We start from the raw sequence: 21,105 nt of genomic DNA on the forward strand, positions 1-21,105 counted from the left end.
GGAACAATGGATGTTTAAAAGTACAGAATTCTATCATTTTAAAATCTTTTGTCTGGCTGATCTCTCTGCTCAGTGTGGTCTTGAGGGGAGCAGAGAACAGGACTGCAGGTTCCTGTTGGTGACGCATGCTATGGTGATGACTTTGACTGTGGAATTTCTCTCTAAAGCTATGAACTTTGTGTGTCATTAACAGCTATAGAAGATGCAGAGTCACTGAGTCCTTTGTGAGTGTATTATCTTCTACTATTGGTCAGTGCTGTGCAATCCCTAAGCTGACAGGAACAGCCTGATTTTTCACTGCCAGTGTAGAGTATGACATAGGTGATGAAGTATACAGTAGACGAAAAATTAAAGAGAACACAAAGTTTCATTATAGCTCCACAAAAAACATGCAAAGGAAATGACTGAATTCAACTGTCTTTCATGTTGTTGTTGTGGTTGGTTTTTTTTTTTGGCAGTAGGGTGATCCTGACTTCAATACGACAGACATTTACTCATTTATTACTCCTGGTAGTTACCAAATGATTAGTGGATTGGCTACTCTGTTACTCCTTATTGCTAGAACCAGACTGACAACAAATGCTGTGTGTTGCTGGTTGGTAGGGCAAACTTTGTGTAGAAGTGTAGACTATTTGCTTCCATTTTAACAATGTAAATCAGAATAACCCAGAAAACAGTACTGAGCTGAGACAAACTGGACCAAAGAAAGCAGCTGAGCCTAGTACAATTTTATGGATCTTTACATGTCTTTTGAGCTGATGCTCATGCCTTCATCTGCATTATCTGTACTGACCCAAGCATTTTTTTTCTCTTTGATTCTAGGTCCTACTGGAACAACAAAGGAGACGTAAGTATGTTTGTTCTTACCTTCTTCACACTTAAAAATAACACTTTAATGGCCCTTTACAGGGTAGTGTGGTTCCTCGTAGAACCACTGTATGGCAAAGAACTAATTTATTTCTGTGAAATTGGTTATTTAGGATTTGAAAAGCTTCCCAAAACAGAAATCTTTAATGGATAGTAGGCTACCTAGCAGGATATTGACAATCAAGAAAACCTCTTAGCCTGTGTTATTATTTGCAGCAACCTTTTAAAATTAGAAATGCATTGGTATTTCACAAATCTGTTATCTACTCATGGCAATTCACTCTATGGAAGCTGTTACAGATCTAAATAAATACAGGTTCTTTCCAGAACCTTCATATGGATTATTCTTTATGAAACCAAAATGGTTCCACGGTGGCACTACTCAGAAGAACCACTTTAGCACCTTTACATTTTAGAGCATTTAATCATATTTTCTACACTGTAGTATACGTGTGCTCTGGAGAATGTGATGCTCCAGTATGAGTCATATTTCCTGCATGTAGTTTATGACTGCAAAATTAACAGTGACCTCACAATATAGAGTAGTATGGTGGACCTACCAGATTATTGATAATTTAGTTCAGTTTACTTTTATATAGAACACCTAATATCAATATTACTTTATAACTGTATAGAAATAAAACGCAGTATAGCCAAAGTATTACTAACTTTGCAACCTTCATTTCACAACACAGTGGACTGGCATGTTTCTAGATACATTTATTTCATTTTGGCAATTTTTGAAGTACAGTTAGTTTGCTCTATGTTAGAGAATAACAGATTTCAGCTGTGTTACCATTATTACAAGAGTTTCTCTAATAACCAAATATCTTTAAACATGATTAATTATGAGCTATAAGAGTTTACCATTAGGGCACTGGATATATGCCTGCAGAAAATGGGGATTTGTTGTCCTATGTGAAGAATTAACTATAAATCACTCATTTAAAACATTGGTAATGTCTTGGCCATATATTAAAATCAATGTAATAATGCCTTGGTAATAAAGTATGAATTTCTATCAAAAATATAAACATTTCCGAGTGATTCAGAAGGCACAGTAATCTTAGTCCATTTGGCAACAGAAGAGAAGAAACTAAATATAGACTGCCTCAGATGCATAATAATATCATCCAGCCATATAGGTCTTCCATGTGCATTGTAAATTACAGGCTAGCATCTATGATGTTTAAGAAACATGACAAAAGTCAGATGCTTGTTTCATCATTGCTGAGACTAGCAACTCCTATACATTATAAGGTCCCATCACAAAATCACAAATGATAAATTTGTCAAAGTCAGCTACAGGACATCAAGAATAGACTGCAATGACTGTCACAGTTATTAAAAAGAAATGCAACACCTCTGATAGGAATATGATATGTGAAATGATGAGTAAATGCCAAGGCTAAACAGCTTCTCTTATAGTGGAAGGAAGATATTCCTAGATTGTCCTGTAGCTGAAGGCTCAGCTCCCTAATACTTTATTTATTCATGGAATTTAAGCAGGCTCGTATCTGGTAATTTCTGACTAGTAATGGCAAAATGGATATTGTGGTTAGAAACAGCTAAAATGAGGTTCTTCTGTATAACTGCTGGGCTGCTCATCATAATAGATCTTTGAACCTAGACAAGCAATTTGAGGTGGTTTAGTTAAAAATGTACACTAGGAGAAGACCCAAGATACACTGGTGGGATTATATCTCATAGCTAATCTTAGAATTACTCAAACATACATTGAGGCTTTTGCTGAGGATACAGTAATTGGGTCTAACTAGTGAGTGAGTGAGTGTGAGAGACAGACAGACTTTGGTAAATTTCCCTAGATGCAAACTGCACAAAATAAATAACATTTTAAATATGAGCAAGTGGAGCACTGCCTTTTGTGAAAAAGTTTACTGAACAATACTAGAGATAAGTTAGCATGTTTCAGGTGTCATTTTCTGCAGATCATCTTTGTTTCCACCATTCAAATGAAACCTGTTGTAATTGTCTAATTAGTGTGTGTTTGAAAAATTAAATGGTTCAGACAAGAAAATACTGGTCATTTGTCTGACTTATAAGGTATATCTGAGACACTATGGCCATTAAAGCAGTGAAATTTTAGTTTTTTCTTTATTTGAACATTATGGAATTTGCCATAGGTTACGTGGCAGACAGCCAATGGTGTCTCAAATGTGCAAAGGAAATCAGGCATTTCTGCATTAGTGTAATCAGAACTGATCTTCCAAATCATTCCAAACAAAAAGCTGTGCTCTTTCGTTTGTGTTTCAGTTCAGTCCAACTTCTTTTACCAGAGCGTTTTCCATTTAATCAAATTGTATGGTGACTTTGATTCAATTAATATTTGCTTTACATAACACCTTTTTATCTGTTAGTCACTCTTTTTCATATATTTATGCATCTAAGGCATGAAAGTATAGTCAGTCAGTCATTTTCTAACCTGCTTAGGCCTGAACAGGGTCTCGGGGTTTGGGGGGGTGGTTCTAGTGCCTATCCCAGCCAGCACAGGGCACAAGTTAGGAACAAAAACCCTGGACAGGGTGCCAGTCCATCACAGGGTGAAAACATACACACCTACTACACCTGAACTACACAGTAGGGCCAATTCCGTATCGCCAGTCCACCCAACCAGCATGCCTATGAACTGTAGCAGGAACCTGGAGCACCCAGAAGAAATCCACACAGACACGGGGAGAAAATGCAAAGTCTATGTAGGGAGGACCTGGTATATGAGCCCTGGCCTCCTTAACACTAGAATTCCTGAAGCCTACGAAAAAACTCATAATCCCGGCCCACCTTAAATCCCTTCACACCTCTATCATCAGCATCTTTTGTTTTGTAAATACGTCAATCAGCACAAGCAGCAGGCAGCCTGCTGTCCCATCCCCTACCTGGACAGAGCTCAACTCGCGTGCAAAAAGGTCTCCCAGATCAAGCCAAGGCTCCTTATCTGTGGGTAAATAATGCAGTATATCATTATTTGGTATACATGCATTTCATGTGTGTTCCGTGTCTACAAAGATCTGGGTAAGTGTAGGATGAAAAGAAATGTGAGAAATGCAAAAAATGCTGAACACATACCTAAAGAAGAAACTTTTTCCATGTTACACTAATAATGACAAGAAGTATATAATGTGTGAAGACTTTAGTCCAAATATCAAATAAATACATGCGCTTTTATTCAAGAATATAACCAAAGAAAAAAAAAAAGCATTCAATTTGTAGCTGTCAATGAGTTAAAAACTCAAGCTAAAATGTCAATCAACAGGGAGTTTACACATATTTGTGAATGATGAAGAGGAAAGAACTGCTGCCTTATAACCCGAAGGTCCCAGGTTTGAGACTGGGTGCTCTGTGTTTTGAGCAGGGAGCTGCCAAGGGACAGAGTGACTGGTGGAGTGCAATTCCTACTAAAAATGTTAAAATAAAACTCCTGTTTTTGAATTTTGTCAATTTCATCTTGTATGCATCGTGGAGGGGTTACTGAACTGTTTCTTGTTAATTTTAGGACAGAAGAGTCCACATCAGAAGATGAAAAAAGAAGGTAAAAATCCAGAGACAGAAATAATTATAAAGCTTTAGTTGTCTGATGTGAGCTTGATACAATTTCTTCCCAGTGCTTCTGATGAAAAAAGTATTACAGGTATTTATTTTTTTCAACAGTAGAACTAGGACCATTACTTTGTGCCAGGTGGCGCTGCATCTGTGTCTTGTATTGCATTAAATCAATTCAGTTTATTTTCGTATACTGTATTTGAATGATCAAACATCAGTGAGTTGCACTTTTGCTATCTGCTTATTGGCCTAGAACTCATTTAAAGCATCACGTTACATGACACAAGCCTTCTTTTCACCTGTTGACTAGTAACTCACCTTCAGATAAATATGTTGACTCCTTCCACTCCAGCTTGCTATCCCAACATTTCTTCATTCTTTACTCTTTTGTACTTACCATAGGAACTATGGTGGTGTGTATGTTGGGCTGCCTGTTGATCCTCCTGCAGTAGCATCCAGCCATTCCAAGTCAAATACAAAAGGTAAGTGACCTTTCTTTTTCTCCACTCCTATGGACACTCGTGAACTATGAAAGTTTCTCATCACGTATTACAAACAAAGCTAGCATTTAGCTTAACTTTATAATTTCAAAACATATGACTGTTAAAACAAACCACACCATCATAACAAAAGTCTCTGGTACAGCAGGCATGCTGTCGGTGGTCTTTTCAGTTGTATCAAGGGTGGTTTGCTTTAGGGAAAAGGTTTAAAGGCTGAATAGCCTGATGACTTCCAACTGGACTGCACTCAGATATGAAATCGAAGTGTCAGACATATAGGTAGCAAGCAGCATGGTGAGGTGGCTGCACTTTTTCTACTCCTGTTTAAATAGTAAACAGTATTGTTTCCCCACACATTTCTTTTTCTGTCTCTTATGATCTGTACATAGAGCAGTGAACTCCATCTTTGGTAGTGGAGTGCTACTGTGGCTGCACAACCTGAATTTGTAAATTTTTTCTTAAACAGTTCATAAACAGATGTCCTGCGTCAAGGCCTCAAAATTTCAATCTAACTTGTTCCTTAAATAAAAGCAGGTACTATGAAACTAATAAAGTTTAAGCTTTAGGACCCTTAATCCCGGAGGGGCCCTATAAGTGACTTTATTGCAGATTGTTTTAAAGATTTGGGGTTTCTGCTAAATGAAAAGTAGTTTATAAAACCCCTACATGTAGTCGGTAAATTTTTAAAAAAACATTTTTGGTGATCTGTCATGGCACAACCCCATTGAAGAAGATAACAGTGGTTACCCAGACCTTGTTGCTGGTTGTGAAGTGGGCCCCATAACAGTTCAAGTTTCAAGGCCCCAAAAATGTAGGTCTGCCAGTGATAAGCCAATTTTTGTTGTTAATTATACCCTATTATTTAATTTCTTGGCTTGTTGGTGCTCTCATTCTTCCACAGTAGACATTTCCAAAGCTGTTGTCTTTTTTCTAATAACACTGTCAAAATGTTTTGAGGACCTGAGCAGATCAACATTATTGAGACATTCACCTTTCTTTATTTTCAGATATTGTATAATGGACACAGGTTGCTGGTCATGTATTGGCTCATTTTGTAACTCTTTATTGCTTGAATGCTAATTAAGGAAAAAAGAACTAATTAACACATCTGAGTCTTAAATAGTAAGTCAATTAAAATTAAGGCAAAAGAAGTAAATTAAGCAGCAACCAGTGGTCACTAATTAAGAAAAGTGTTAGAATGCAGGCAGTGTGTAGTGGTTAAGACTTTATACTTCAATATCTGAGGTTGTGGGTTCAAATCCTGCTACTGACACTGTGTGACTATGAGCACGTTACTTGACCTGCCTGGGCTCCAATTTGAAAGGCAAAAAGAAATGTAACCAATTGTATCATAAATGTTGTAAGTTACCTTGGATAAAGGCATTAGCCAAATAGGTAAATGTAAATGAATGAAAACCTGCAGCCACAACAGTGCTCCAGGACCACAGTAGGAGACCATTGACCCAGAGTAATCTGTTAAAGTTCTTGGCTATATAAAATGATTAGTTCTTGACCTTCAGCTCTGTCGTGTTTCTGGTTGTTTTCATTTAAAAGATGTTTTGTTGTATAGCTCGTATAATGGCTCATATTCCTAGGACAAGCTATAGTACTTTCATGTGTGTGGTTAATACAAGCAAAACCTATGTGCAAATATGTCAGTATAGAAAAGAATCATATAAATTATATAACCATTAAAGCCTAAATCACAGTGACATATAAATATTTGATTATATTTGCTGCACACCACAACTAACTACACTAGCATTTAGATCCACATGTCATAACTGAAGCAACACAGCCACATGGACACCCCAGACTCCCATTTACGCAAATGCTCGTGCTTTAAAAGCACACACATAAAATGCGTGTGTCAACATGAACAGCCATAAAACGTGCCATAAAATACAAACACCTAATAAAAGAAGTACATTTGGGCATAAAAGTATGAAAATTGAGTTCTTACGCTTAGTATTCAAATATCCAAACACACATACTTCTGAGCATACAAAGACACAATGATATGCATAACATTCAGTACATGGTACAGATTGTGAAGAGAATAACTTACGGCCTGAATATTCATAGTCAAGAGACATATCCATCTGAAAGTAGGGTAGGTACATTGTGTGACATATCCGTCTGAAAAAAGGTAGTACATTGTGGGATTTACCTAACTGAACTAATAGTTTGCAGCTACTCCATGATGCTTTCCAGAAATGTAGTCTTCAGAAATCCAATTACATTTATGTAGGATTTGTCTGAATGTAAAAAACCCTTTCAAATGCTTTGGTCACTGGTAGTGTAAAGACAAGTTTAGTGGCTTCCCTTAGGACAGAGCAGTGAAACAGTGAGAATGTCTGGTGATTCTGAATTGACATTAGTCTCCCTTCCCTCTTTTTTTCTTCCTTAAGACTAACAGATTATATCTGAAGAGATGGAGCCCAGCGAGTGGCCAGATTCAGGTAAATGCAACTAAGGAGAAGTAGAAGTGTGGGTGGTTTGTGTTCACAAATTAAGATCAAGAAGGGAATTAAATTTTAAGTGCTAAAATAAGTTAACCTGCAAAGTGCAGAAAAAATGAAGTGATTTTGGCATTGACTCAAAAGCTAAAAAATATTTGTTTGCCTTGGTTTCTTTTTTAGCAGAGTGAAATCATGAATGCTTTCTGTACCTAGTCAAAAATGAGTCCTGTTTTTTTCAGTAAACTAGATTTTTACTACAATGACAAACTGGAAGTTTTTGACTGTTGATTGTAATACAAGGCCAGGGTATTCAGATGCTCAATAATATGCAAGGGGTTGGACAAATTCCACATTTAATTTTCTAATTCTGGATTCCCTGTTATTTCTACAGTTTTCTGTAACTGAATTAGCATTTGCTGCATAACACAGCAGGCAGAAAACCTGACAACCACATTTTAGCTGTGTTATTTGAAGTACATTTTAGAAGGAATTATTTAATCCCACATCCTCAGGTCTTGAGTTTCACAGCATGCATTTGTAATGCATGACCTGCAAATTAAGCTGCAAACAACCTGCAATTTTTATTCAGAACTGAAAGCACATTGTGAACAATTTGTGAATAAGGGAGCTCTCCAAAAGGGGGAGGGGTCTAGGCCCCCAATTTGAATCCCCAAAAGCTGGAAAATCAAAATTGTTGGGAGTTCCTGAAAACATATTTTTAAAACATGTCACAGTGTTAAAGATCTATTACAGGGTTTTCGAGAATCTGTTGTACCAGTTAGCACAATGTTCCTTATACTGTAAGCTAGTTGGGAAGGCAGTTGTGTGTGAGTGTGTCACAGACTGGACTGAGTTAAATGCTTAAATGGTAGCAGGCTGGATAGGCATAGATGCTAGAGTGGAAGCAGCCTGTTCAGCAGTGAAGGGAAGCATATCATTTGGCAAGCCCTGAAAATATTCAAAAAAGAAGGCAGAGGTCTTTAGAATAGTATAAATCGAAACTCAACACAGTTAGTGCTTGTCTTGGTCATAGTGATGGTGAGGAATGTGTCGGTGGATATAAGAAAGTGATTGAGACTGCTCATATGGTCATACTAGCAGCATTCATGTTGCATAAAATCAATGATTTACTTTTGTAGTCATTCTGTTTTCTGTGCTCTTAGCCAAATGTAGCTGCAAAACTGGCCTGTGGCAGATTTGTTCATGGTATGTAAATGCCTTAATCTGTATGATGAAATGGCTATTTTACTGTTGCCCACATAGTGTTTTCATATATCATGAAAAGTGGCTATTTTGCATGATGCCCATTTGTGTATGAATGATGGTCTTTGTCTACTTAATATATAAATATTCTAACTGATAGCATTGTGTATAGATAATTTATTGTACAGTATATCCCATACTGCCAGAGTAAGAGTTGTGTGTTCAGACAACAACTGGGTCACTAATGGGTCCCCCTGATTAACACAGGGTATTCCGCATACTGGTTGTCAGTCCATGCTGCTTGTGATCAATATTTAGAAGCAGTCTTACACTCTAATTCCAAAAAACCATGACCATATTCAGAGTTAGCCTTATGTTTTAAATCCAAATGGCATTTGATACTGGAACTCCTCGGTACCTCAGAATGGCTATTGTATTTTTTTAATATGTTTTAATTAAGCACTAATTTATTCATTTCTTTTATCTGCTGCCTAGGCAATGCAAAATACTTAGGAATCCACAAATGATAGGCTTGTTAAAAAGCTAGTGTTAACAGGCAATTTATAGATTTAATTTCAGCGATCTTAGTTATAGGTTTATCAGTTGTTTCTCCATTTCAATTTTAAACATGACTACAGCATAGGATCTTCTTCTTCTTTCAGCTGCTCCCGTTAGGGGTTGCCACAGCGGATCATCTTCTTCCATATCTTTCTGTCCTCTGCATCTTGTTCTGTTACACCCATCACCTGCATGTCCTCTCTCACCACATCTATAAACCTTCAATTAGGCCTTCCTCTTTTCCTCTTCTCTGGCAGCTCTATCCTTAGCATCCTTCTCCCAATATACCCAGCATCACTCCTCTGCACATGTCCAAACCAACGCAATCTCGCCTCTCTGACTTTGTCTCCCAACCGTTCAACCTGAGCTGACCCTCTAATGTACTCATTTCTAATCCTATCCATCCTTGTCACACCCAGTACAAATCTTAGCATCTTTAACTCTGCTACCTCCAGCTCTGTCTCTTGCTTTCTGGTCAGTGCCACCGTCTCCAACCCATATAACATAGCTGGTCTCACTACCGTCCTGTAGACCTTTCCTTTCACTCTTGCTGATACCCGTCTGTCACAAATTACTCCTGACACTCTTCTCCACCCATTCCACCCTGCCTGCACTCTCTTTTTCACCTCTCTTCCACAATCCCCATTACTCTGTTCTGTTGATCCCAAGTATTTAAACTCATCCACCTCGCCAACTCTACTCCCTGCATCCTCATTATTCCACTGACTACCCTCTCATTTACACATATGTATTCTGTCTTGTTCCTACTGACCTTCATTCCTCTCCTCTCTAGAGCATATCTCCACCTCCCCAGGGTCTCCTCAACCTGCTCCCTACTATCGCTACAGATCACAATGTCATCAGCAAACATCATAGTCCACAGGGACTCCTGTCTAATCTCGTCTGTCAGCCTGTCCATCACCATTGCAAATAAGAAAGGGCTCAGAGCCGATTCCTGATGTACTGTAATCCCACTTCCAACTTGAATGCATCCGTCACTCCTACTGCAGACCTCACCACTGTCCCACTTCCCTCGTACATATCCTGTACAACTCTTACATACTTCTCTGCCACTCCTGACTTCCTCATACAATACCACAGCTCCTCTCGAGGCACCCTGTCATATGCTTTCTCCAGGTCCACAAAGATGCAATGCAACTCCTTCTGGCCTTCTCTGTACTTCTCCATCAACATCCTCAAAGCAAACATTGCATCTGTGGTGCTCTTTCTTGACATGAAACCATACTGCTGCTCACTAATCATCACCTTACTTCTTAACCTAGCTTCCACTGCTCTTTCCCATAACTTCATGCTGTGGCTCATCAATTTTATTCCCCTGTAGTTACTGCAGTCCTGCACATCCCCCTTTTTCTTAAATATCGGCACCAGTACACTTCTTCTCCACTCCTCAGGCATCCTCTCACTTTCCAAGATTCCATTAAACAATCTGGCGAAAAACTCCACTGTCATCTCTCCTAAAGACTTCCATGTTTCCATAGGTATGTCATCTGGACCAACGGCCTTTCCATTTTTCATCCTCTTCATAGCTGTCCTTACTTCCTCCTTGCGAATCCTTTGCTCTTCCTGATTAGTTATCTCCACATCATCCAACCTCTTCTCTCTCTCATTCTCTTCATTCATCAGCCTCTCAAAGTACTCTTTCCATCTGCTCAACACACTCTTCTCGCTTGTGAGTACGTTTCCATCTTTATTATTTATCACCCTAACCAGCTGCAGATCTTTCCCAGCTCGGTCCCTCTGTCTAGCCAATCGGTACAGGTCCTTTTCTCCCTCCTTAGTGTCCAACCTGTCATACAACTCATCATACGCCTTTTCTTTAGCCTTCGCCACCTCTCTCTTCACCTTGCGTCTTATCTCCTTGTACTCTTGTCTACTTTCTGCATCTCTCTGACTATCCCACTTCTTCCGTGCCATCCTCTTCCTCTCTATACTCTCCTGTATTTCCTCATTCCACCACCAGGTTTCCTTTTCCTCCTTCCTCTTTACCAGATGTCACGCCAAGCACCCTTCTTGCTGTCACCCTTACTACATCTGCTGTAGTTTCCCAGCTGTCTGGTAACTCTTCACTGCCACCCAGTGCCTGTCTCACCTCCTCCCTAAACTCAACCTTGCAGTCTTCCTGTTTCAACTTCCACCATTTAATCCTTGGCTCTGCCCTCACTCTCTTCCTCTTCTTGATCTCCAACGTTATCCTACAGACCACCATCCTACACTTTCCCCTGCCACCACTTTGCAGTCTTCAATCTCCTCCAGATCAACTCTTCTGTATAGGATGTAATCTACCTGTGCATCTACCTCCACTCTTGTACGTAACCCTGTTCCTCCCTCTTCTTGAAAAACATTCACCACAGCCATGTCCATCCTTTTGGCAAAATCCATTATCCTCTGACCTTCTTCATTCCTCTCCTTGACACCATACTTACCCATCACCTCTTCGTCTCCACTGTTCCCTTCACCAACATGCCCATTGATATCTGCTCCAATCACCACTTTCTGTCCCTTGGGTATACTGTTCATCACTTCATCCAACTCACTCCAAAAATCTTCTTTCTTGCCCATTGCACACCCAACTTGCAGTGCATATGCAGTAACAACATTCATCATCACACCTCCAATTTCCAGCTTCATAATAATTACTCTGCCTGACACTGTTTTCACCTCCAAAACACTCTTGACATACTGTTCCTTCAGAATAACTCCTACCCCATTTCTCCTCCCATCCACACCATGATAGAACAATTTGAATCCACCTCCGATCCACCTGGCCTTACTCCCTTTCCATTTAGTCTCTTGGGACTGGCACGAAGAAACACACCGGTTTGTGCATCCCCTGTGGATAAGTAATCAAAATTAAGGGGCTCTTATTCTGTATTTCTTAGTAGTGCAAGACAGTTAATGAAAAGTATTGCACAATTTAAGGCCTCATTCATCTTGTTATATGGAACAGAATCAGATTAACCATTCTTTATTCCATTTTAAAAAATAAAAAAGAAATGTTCAAAAAGGCAATGGGAACAATATTAGTGATTTATCATTGTGAAAGCTGTGACTTGAACTAAAACATAGTCAGTAAACACTGACAGAGACAAAACTCCAAGGGGAAAATGTCAACAGCATCATTTATTGGGCTGGTCCACAACGCCATTAGTCAGATTTGCAGCTATCACTGGGCTGAAAATATTTTCAGGGCCTGGAAACAGTGGCAAAGCATGTTTCCCCTGTTGTATATGCTCATCAGCATGACTATAGTTTGCACCAGTTTCCAACTCTGAAATATCCAGATTTTAGCCATCCACAGCCCAGGAATTTACTATCTTTCATCTTGCCATTGCTACACATTTATCTTGAGGAGTCAGTAAGGTGGCCACCTAAACTATCTTTTCAAAGAGTGCTCCCAATACTTGCTTCATCTTCACTACACATGAAGATGCGGTAAGATCATTCCAGTTACTTTCCTGAAAGAATTGTGTCTTACAGCTGCTTCAGTTAAAGGCAGGTTTATGCTGGCTTTACAAATGAATCAACATTGCTTCTTTCATTAGTTTAAAAATTGGACTGTCTTTCATGGGCATCAGTTGTGGACTTTGTGATTTATTTGTTTTATATGTGTTCTGGTGGTACGTTTTTGGAGGAAAATGTAGTATATTTTGTGCATTGCTTATTGTCTCTTATGGTCTGTTTATTCAAATGTTCTATTTTATATTTATATCTATGGGTTTTCTAGTATCCTTTAGTTAATTTAATATATGCTCTATTTTTTATATTCAATTGTGTTAATCATTGTTTCTCATGTTGGTGCGGACAGGGCCCTGGATATGATATAATATTGGCTAAGTTTGGGCAGTGAGGCAAATCATTCGCATTCTTGTTTGAGTGAGTCATTACAAATTGACTAAAGGCCACACAACTTAACTTTAAATTATTATTGAATATTTCTCTCTTTTATAAAAAAAATCCTGGGAGGGAGACGATATGTGATCTTCTCAGAATACAATTTGACGTACTGTGAGACACACTTTAGTATCACACTAAGACAATTTGACGTCCTGGAAGAGACACTTTAATGTTACGCGACTCAAGGCAGTGAGACAACATTTAAAACAAGTTCACGAACATCTAATCAATCAGTTGTTGGAATGCTTTTGGCAGACAGACATCATGTCCTCCCAGCTCTTAAAACAATGACAAGCAACAAGCAGAACACGCAGCTTGCCAGCAGCAGCAGCAGGAAACCAGTAGATGATCCGACCGCTTCTCTTTAGTGTGTGTTTAGCCCCACCCCAACCCCACTTTCACATCGCGAGCAGCAGAGACACGAAGTGACAAAAGGACAGCTACTGTACAGGCTTTTAAAAGATCGACACAAACCGTGACAAGCAGAAAACGCAGCTCGCCAGCAGCAACAAGCCAGAAGATAATCCGACTGCAACTCCTTAGCGTGCGTTCAGCCCCCCCCCCCCCCCCCCCCCCCATCACCACGTGAGCAGCTGAGACACAAAGTGGCAAAAGGACAGCTGATATACAGACTTTTAAATGATCAACGTGTAGCGCAACAAAAAGAACACACAGCTTGCCAGCAGCAGCAGCAACAGCAGAAAGACAGCAGATGATCCGACGGCATTTCCTTAGTGTGCGTTCAGCTTCACAACACGAGCAGCGTTATACAGTGCATCCGGAAAGTATTCACAGCGCATCACTTTTTCCACATTTTGTTATGTTACAGCCTTATTCCAAAATGGATTAAATTCATTTTTTTCCTCAGAATTCTGCACACAACACCCCATAATAACAACGTGAAAAAAGATTACTTGAGGTTTTTACAAATTTATTAAAAATAAAAAAATTGAGAAAGCACATGTACATATTCACAGCCTTTGCCATGAAGCTCAAAATTGAGCTCAGGTGCATCCTGTTTCCCCTGATCATCCTTGAGATGTTTCTGCAGCTTCATTGGAGTCCACCTGTGGTAAATTCAGTTGATTGGACATGATTTGAAAAGGCACACACCTGTCTATGTAAGGTCCCACAGTTGACAGTTCATGTCAGAGCACAAACCAAGCATGAAGTCAAAGGAATTGCTTTAGACCTCCGAGAGAGGATTGTCTCGAGGCACAAATCTGGGGAAGGTTACAGAAAAATTTCTGCTGCTTTGAAGGTCCCAATGAGCACAGTGGCCTCCATCATCCGTAAGTGGAAGAAGTTCAAAACCACCAGGACTCTTCCTAGAGCTGGCCGGCCATCTAAACTGAGAGATCCGGGAGAAGGGCCTTAGTCAGGGAGGTGATCAAGAACCCGATGGTCACTCTGTCATAGCTCCAGAGGTCCTCTGTGGAGAGAGGAGAATCTTCCAGAAGGACAACCATATCTGCAGCAATCCACCAATCAGGCCTGTATGATAGAGTGGCCAGACGGAAGCCACTCCTTAGTAAAAGGCACATGGAAGCCCGCCTGAAGTCTGCCAAAAGGCACCTGAAGGACTCTCAGACCATGAGAAAGAAAATTCTCTGGTCTGATGAGACAAAGATTGAACTCTTTGGTGTGAATGCCAGGCGTCACGTTTGGAGGAAACCAGGCACCGCTCATCACCAGGCCAATACCATCCCTACAGTGAAGCATGGTGGTGGCAGCATCATGCTGTGGGGATGTTTTTCAGTGGCAGGGACTGGGAGACTAGTCAGGATAAAAGGAAAGATGACTGCAGCAATGTACAGATACATCTTGGATGAAAACCTGCTCCAGAGCGCTCTTGACTTCAGACTAGGGCGACGGTTCATCTTTCAGCAGAACAACGACCCTAAGCACACAACCAAGATATCAAAGGAGTGGCTTCAGGACAACTCTTGAATGTCCTTGAGTGGCCCAGCCAGAGCCCAGACTTGAATCCGATTGAACATCTCTGGAGAGATCTTAAAATGGATGTGCACCAACGCTTCCCATCCAACCTGATGGAGCTTGAGAGGTGCTGCAATGAGGAATGGGAGAAACTGGCCAAGGATAGGTGTGCCAAGCTTGTGGCATCATATTCAAAAAGACTTGAGGCTGTAATTGCTGCAAAAAGGTGCATCGACAAAGTATTGAGCAAAGCCTGTGAATACTTATGTACATGGGATTTCTCAGTTTTTTTATTTTTAATAAATTTGCAAAAACCTCAAGTAAACTTTTTTCAATTTGTCATTATGGGGTATTCTGTGTAGAATTCTGAGGAAAAAAATGAATTTAATCCATTTTGGAATAAGGCTATAATATAACAAAATGTGGAAAAAGTGATGCGCTGTGAATACTTTCCGGATGCACTGAACGTCCTGTGAGAAGAAGATTTAACCATGCCCGGGGTTTGAAATAAAGGACAAGTATTGTTTTTACAAAAGTTTTAAAGTAAAAGTGAAAATAATGCATATGTAACAATTCCCATGAAAATAACAATCTCTTTAAATTGTATATCCGGTAAACCAAACCCGGGGGTGGGCGAGCGAAGCGAGCAGGGGGTGCCCCCTGGTACTGATAAAAGGAAAAAATTTGAATATATCACAAAATGTGATTTAAACCTTATCTTATCTACCAAACATGAGTAAACCTGACCTTGCATTATAATCTATTCAATATCTTTTTTTTTTAGAAAGTTAACTTGAGATAAATAGTAAAGTTCCTTTTCAGTACAGGAGAGTGTGAATGTTACTGTTTCCTCAAGCATTGAATTTATAACTGTGTCTGGTTTAATACTAAAAAAGGGGAATTAGATCTAACTGAACAGTGTGCTTTCTGTTCATCTCTTGTAACCTACATGAATGTCTGCCTATTTTTACCTTCTTTCACCACATAAGTAATGATTAATTTATTTATTGTTCTGTATTTATAGGCTTTTTGTAAAGTGGCTAGCTGAAAAAATGTTTTCTTTTATTGAAATGACAAATATGAAGAATATCGTCTTTGTAGATATTAATAAGATTTAAATTTAAAATACATGAGTACATTTTGAAACATGTCTCATACTCAATTTCAGCTTTTTATGGTAAAAATGTTAAATGATTTGTCACTGTATATGTTAACACTTGCTTGTAGCACTGTTGAATGTTTTGGTGCATTTTTCATTGTATCCAAAAATATTTTGGTAGGTCTTTATTTGCAAATTAAAGCATGAATTTAAATATCTACTGTATAATAAGTCATCCAGTGACACCTGGGCTATCATTTCTGATACCCTTAAATAGCCACTGTTGTTTAATCCTTACAAATTAATTATTTAACCAGAACCTAGGTTCAACTAAAAACCAGTATGCATGGAAATTGCATGTCCCTGGATGGACTGGGACCCACTGTAGAGTCTGAATTCTCCATTGGACCTGATGCTGCCTGGTTGGGCTCTGGTTCCATGAGACTTGTGCTCAGTGCTGCAGATTATGGCTCCCCCACCCTGCAGTGGAATAAATGAGTTCAAATGAATAAGCAGAAATTCTGAGAAGTCAGTGAGAAATTCTAAAAATATTGCTAATACTGTGTTTCAGTAAGTGTGCCAGAAAGAAAAGAAGTATTGCAACAAGATTTTGAGTTATGTTGCCTTGTAAATATAAGTATAAATAATGCAACAGTTTTTAATTGCTTTACCTTGAACAAAAGCTACAATTTGCTTAGGTACAAAAGTCTTCAAATTAGACACTGTGGACCCAGAATAAACAAAACAAAGTCATTAAAATATTTTGGGGCTCCACAATAGATCTTTTTTTGCCATCTTTTTAGAGCACTCACAACCAAAGACATGTGTGTCTTGTCTCTTGGTGATCTTGAAATTGACGCCCATAGAGGGGGCTGCAGGCTGTTACATTAGGGGTAGAGTGGAAGAGAAAGGGTGTTGGTGTTGTTTGGGTTCCTTTGGTTAGTCTTCTTTTGAGTTAAAGGTAGGAGAGAAAGGTTAAGTTAGTATGCCACACTTTCCCCAGGTACTTATTAAACAAATTGTGACCCATGATGTGAAAGACAAAAAGTTCTCTTTTGGCATTTGGAAAATACATTTTCAATTTTGTTTTTCTGTGAGCTAATCCTTACACATTAGCAGTCTTGTGTTAATGGCAGTGTCTATTTATCTAATGAGTCATCTGATGTTTTTTTACCATGTATAATGTAATGGTTTGTGTTTTGAAACATTTGTGTTTATTTTGGCCTAGTTTATTTTTCATTTTGTTTTTGATTGTTCTTTTTATTTATGTGATGCACTGGTCACATTAGTGGAGCAATGGCAGTGGTACCATGTATTGCTACCTCTCTGTTGGAAAAGAATCAATAAAAAAAACTCTAGTGCAGTTAGTTTCTCTCAACTAGGGCAAGTGATATGTTCGCTTCTGGTTTTGAACTCCTGTTGTTTCCTGACTTAGATTCTTGGTTTGCCCTTGTGTTTTGTTTGCCAGGTTTTTCTGTCTTTCTGGTTTTGACCTTGATCTGTCCCACACTACATTTCTTTATCAGATTTGTATTGTAACATAATTTTTCTCCCAATAATCCTTGAAGTCTCTCACATGTCTATTCATGCTTCACTATACTCCTTTTTAGCATCTTGTTTTAAACTGAAAACAGCACAACCTAACTGTAGAAATTAAGTGAGATTCTGACTACAAGAAGGTAACTGAACTTTTTTGAAATACCTGACTACATGACATAAAGCATAGCCTAGTGCATATAGTGTCCTAATGACCATAGGATCCGAAATGGCAATGCCAATGAAAACCAGCACACAAAAGGTGATTAATTTATATCGCCAAAATAGTAATAAATGATAAACAAACCAAAATGAACAATTATGAAAAAATATTCACCTTTTTTACAGGCATATTTTTGGGATGTGAGTAGAAGAGGTTGTATCTAGAGAAGACTCATGAGAACCTGGAGAAAATAAGTAAACTCCACAAAGACAGTGGAGCACCATCTAAGCACATCTTAGCAATATTGTAGATAAATGTTCCTTTTCTTTGCTTTCATATCTCAGTATCCAGTATATACACTTCATTTTTGTTGCCATGTTTTGTTAGCTAATAAATTAAATTTTAAACAAAGGTTTCTTGATTGCCTTAGCTATCTAAAGTATGGGTCACAGGTTGCCACCAGTGGGTTGCGAGTCACAGCTGTACTTAATATGAATGCGTTGCATATAGTTTGTTAAGTGGGTCACAGTGGGTCACCGCAGGTTGATTAAGCAATCAAAATTGCTCTGATGATCTTCCCTGATCCAAAGCACTCTGATAAATGGCAGCGATTCTCCAAGGGAGATGCCACTGTCCTACTCCAGGGATTGGTGGCAATTCTTCTAGAGAGAATGCTATGACAATCGCACGTGAATCTGAAAGGGGGAACCACACCTCCCCATTCTTATCAAGGAATAGGTCTCAAAGACAGAAGGGCAAGATTGGGTCAAGACAAAAATAAAAAAAATGTAGGGAACTCTGCTCTAAATGGTTCTCAATGCCATCTGGGGCAAGGGGTTTGATATCCATCATAATGATAGTGAAATATTCACTATCACGATTTTAGGGTTTCTAGTACCCTGAATTATATTCTACAGCTGTATTGTGTTTTTATGTCCATTTTGACTGTATTAATCATTTTTACTGATGTGTTTATTGATTTACTGCATTACTAATTAGAATTTTTTAATTGTGGGCACTGCTGTTTTGTGACTTTTTTAGCAGTGACAGCCATATTGTTGTTAGTAATGTCATGAGTCATGTAACATCATCACTTAGATAATATTTAAGATGGTATTGACCAAGGTTTGGGATATTGTGGAAGAATTCTTCCATCTGTTTTGTTTGTGAAATAAATTTTAGGGTGACAAGACTTCGCTTAAATTATTTAGTTTGATTTTTGGCTAGCTTACTGGGTGGTCTAGTATTGGATGTGTGATAAATGTTTTTTTCTGTTGTGGCAGAACACCACAGCATCCATCTCACCAGCCTAGTCAAGATTAATTGATCTAAAACATCCCACCATTTCTGGTGTTGTGTGGAGCATCCTAATGCACTCTGTTAGAAAACTGCAGAATTCTCTGGTGAAACACATCCTCAGATCTCTAATCTAACACACAAAGATCTGAGTATACTCTGTTCTATAATGTCATTACAGCTGGTACTTCATTAAGACCTGTTATCTTCTAGGAAACCAGCTGTATGATGATAACAGTATGTTAAAGATAACCAAGATCTTTACCCAAGTAGACATTCATGACTTTAATGTCATTCACACATAAAGACCTGAATCTGAACCTCATTATGCTCACAAATTTGATGTCATCTCACCTGCTGATCTATAAATACTTAACATCTTTGTCACCACAGTCTGGTTACCTGTGCTGTTTTCAATTAATGATTCAGCATTTTCACCATTGATTTTGGACACCAGCTATTGTAATTTCGTTAGACTGTTTCTTCTCTTCCAGGTAAATTGCCACTGATTGTTTACTTTACACCTACTGAAACCTTCCAGATGACCCTATTGTATGTGGTGAGTGGATCTTGTTTAATTCCTAATGTTTGTCTCTTTTCTAACAGCTCTCCAGAGTGTTCATTTCAGCCCATATCACTGCCTGCACTTTCAACTGTCTCTGGAGGCCAGAGCTGAATCTTTCCCTGCTACACTTCATAGCCAGATTTAGTGGAAAGGATATTGTTTTGTGACAGCTGCTACCGGAGGAGCTGACCAGCAGGCCATCATGTCCTCAATACATATATGATTGCCATGTGTCCATTCTGTTTTCTGTTTCCTTATAGACAGCTAGCTACACGATGGGATTTTTTGCAGACCTCAAACAACTGGCCTTTTTTTTCCCAACCACCCTCTCCCATTCAGTCCATGAGGTTGAAGAGGCTACCCGTAGGGTAAATTGACCAAAGAGCATTCTGAGAGCTTTCTTACTTATTGCAGCCATTTTCCTGCCTTATTTGTGTCATGCTTCATTATAAGCCAAAAATTGAGCCCAGCTAAAGTTGTCCATTAAAATGGTTCACTCTGCTCACCTTGGCCACACATACTGAGAATCAATTATGTATCTTTCACAAAAGTTTGTTGAGAAGGTCCTTACATCTCCTGATACTGAAGAGCATCTTTCTAAGAAATCTCACAGACTATGAGGTTTAGTAGTTGGGGGCTAAACTTTCCTGGATGGTACTTCTCTGTCCACAGACCTTGATGACCACTGAGGCCAATAGTGGGGTTTCAGTGTTTAAAGTTTTCTCTCTCCCACTCAGGCTTTGTCTGGGAAACGAAGCTGACTGTATGGGTCAATAACACATGTGACTGTCCTAGTTGATACTGTTGATCCCTCTAAGATCCTGTGGAACACTTCACTAGCTGATGGGGTAAACAGCTAAAGGTCAAGCAATGCATACTCCAGTTACATTTTAAAATGCACTGAACAGCATACATGCAAAGGGAATAGGAATATAGAGTGTCTGCTCATCCCTGCATACTTCTACCTGGATGTTACTGGCCGGGTGTGTCCAATTTGCACCAGAAAAGATGGAGAATATCCTGGTTGGTGCCAGCATCAATATTGTATGACTGTCACCAAGAGGCGCCTACTGCACATTGTTGTTCATCTGCCCAATAATTGTGTTGTAAAGCAATAAATTATTTTTATCTTGTTGCCTTTCTGGTTACTCTTTTCAGTGTGGGCCAGTTCTGCATACCGTTATGTTTCTGTTCAAAGACTAATGCGCTCTTTTTAAATCACCAGACTATCCACAGAGCTTCCAGTTAGTTTGCAATAATAAACCTGACTGCCATGAAGGATCTTACTGTTCCAGATGAGAAGTAGGTCAGAAATGGTCATAGTGTTGCTTTCAATAGCAGAAACTGATTGTCCCCACCTTCTGGCCACATGGGACTAGAACGGTGCATTAGCATTGCCTGTGAATGAATCAGAAAATTGCTACATACAAACTAGATAGGCAAAA

The 21,105-nt window shown here is 39.1% G+C and overlaps 1 protein-coding gene across 1 annotated transcript in view; it reads left to right on the forward strand.

Moving 5' to 3' along the window:
• LOC114656667 (overexpressed in colon carcinoma 1 protein homolog) overlaps positions 1–20,795 on the forward strand; it is a 29,976-nt gene extending 9,181 nt beyond the window's left edge. The window contains exons 2-7 of the mRNA XM_051932143.1: positions 823–847; positions 4,379–4,414; positions 4,828–4,907; positions 7,337–7,387; positions 19,702–20,522; positions 20,582–20,795. Of these exons, the coding sequence (XP_051788103.1) occupies positions 823–847; positions 4,379–4,414; positions 4,828–4,907; positions 7,337–7,341 (146 nt within the window). The 3' untranslated portion in view covers positions 7,342–7,387; positions 19,702–20,522; positions 20,582–20,795. The remainder of the gene's footprint in view (positions 1–822; positions 848–4,378; positions 4,415–4,827; positions 4,908–7,336; positions 7,388–19,701; positions 20,523–20,581) is intronic.
• The last annotated feature ends 310 nt before the right edge of the window (positions 20,796–21,105 follow it).

Source organism: Erpetoichthys calabaricus, chromosome 1 (assembly GCF_900747795.2).
Source record: "Erpetoichthys calabaricus chromosome 1, fErpCal1.3, whole genome shotgun sequence".
Taxonomy (NCBI): domain Eukaryota; kingdom Metazoa; phylum Chordata; class Cladistia; order Polypteriformes; family Polypteridae; genus Erpetoichthys; species Erpetoichthys calabaricus.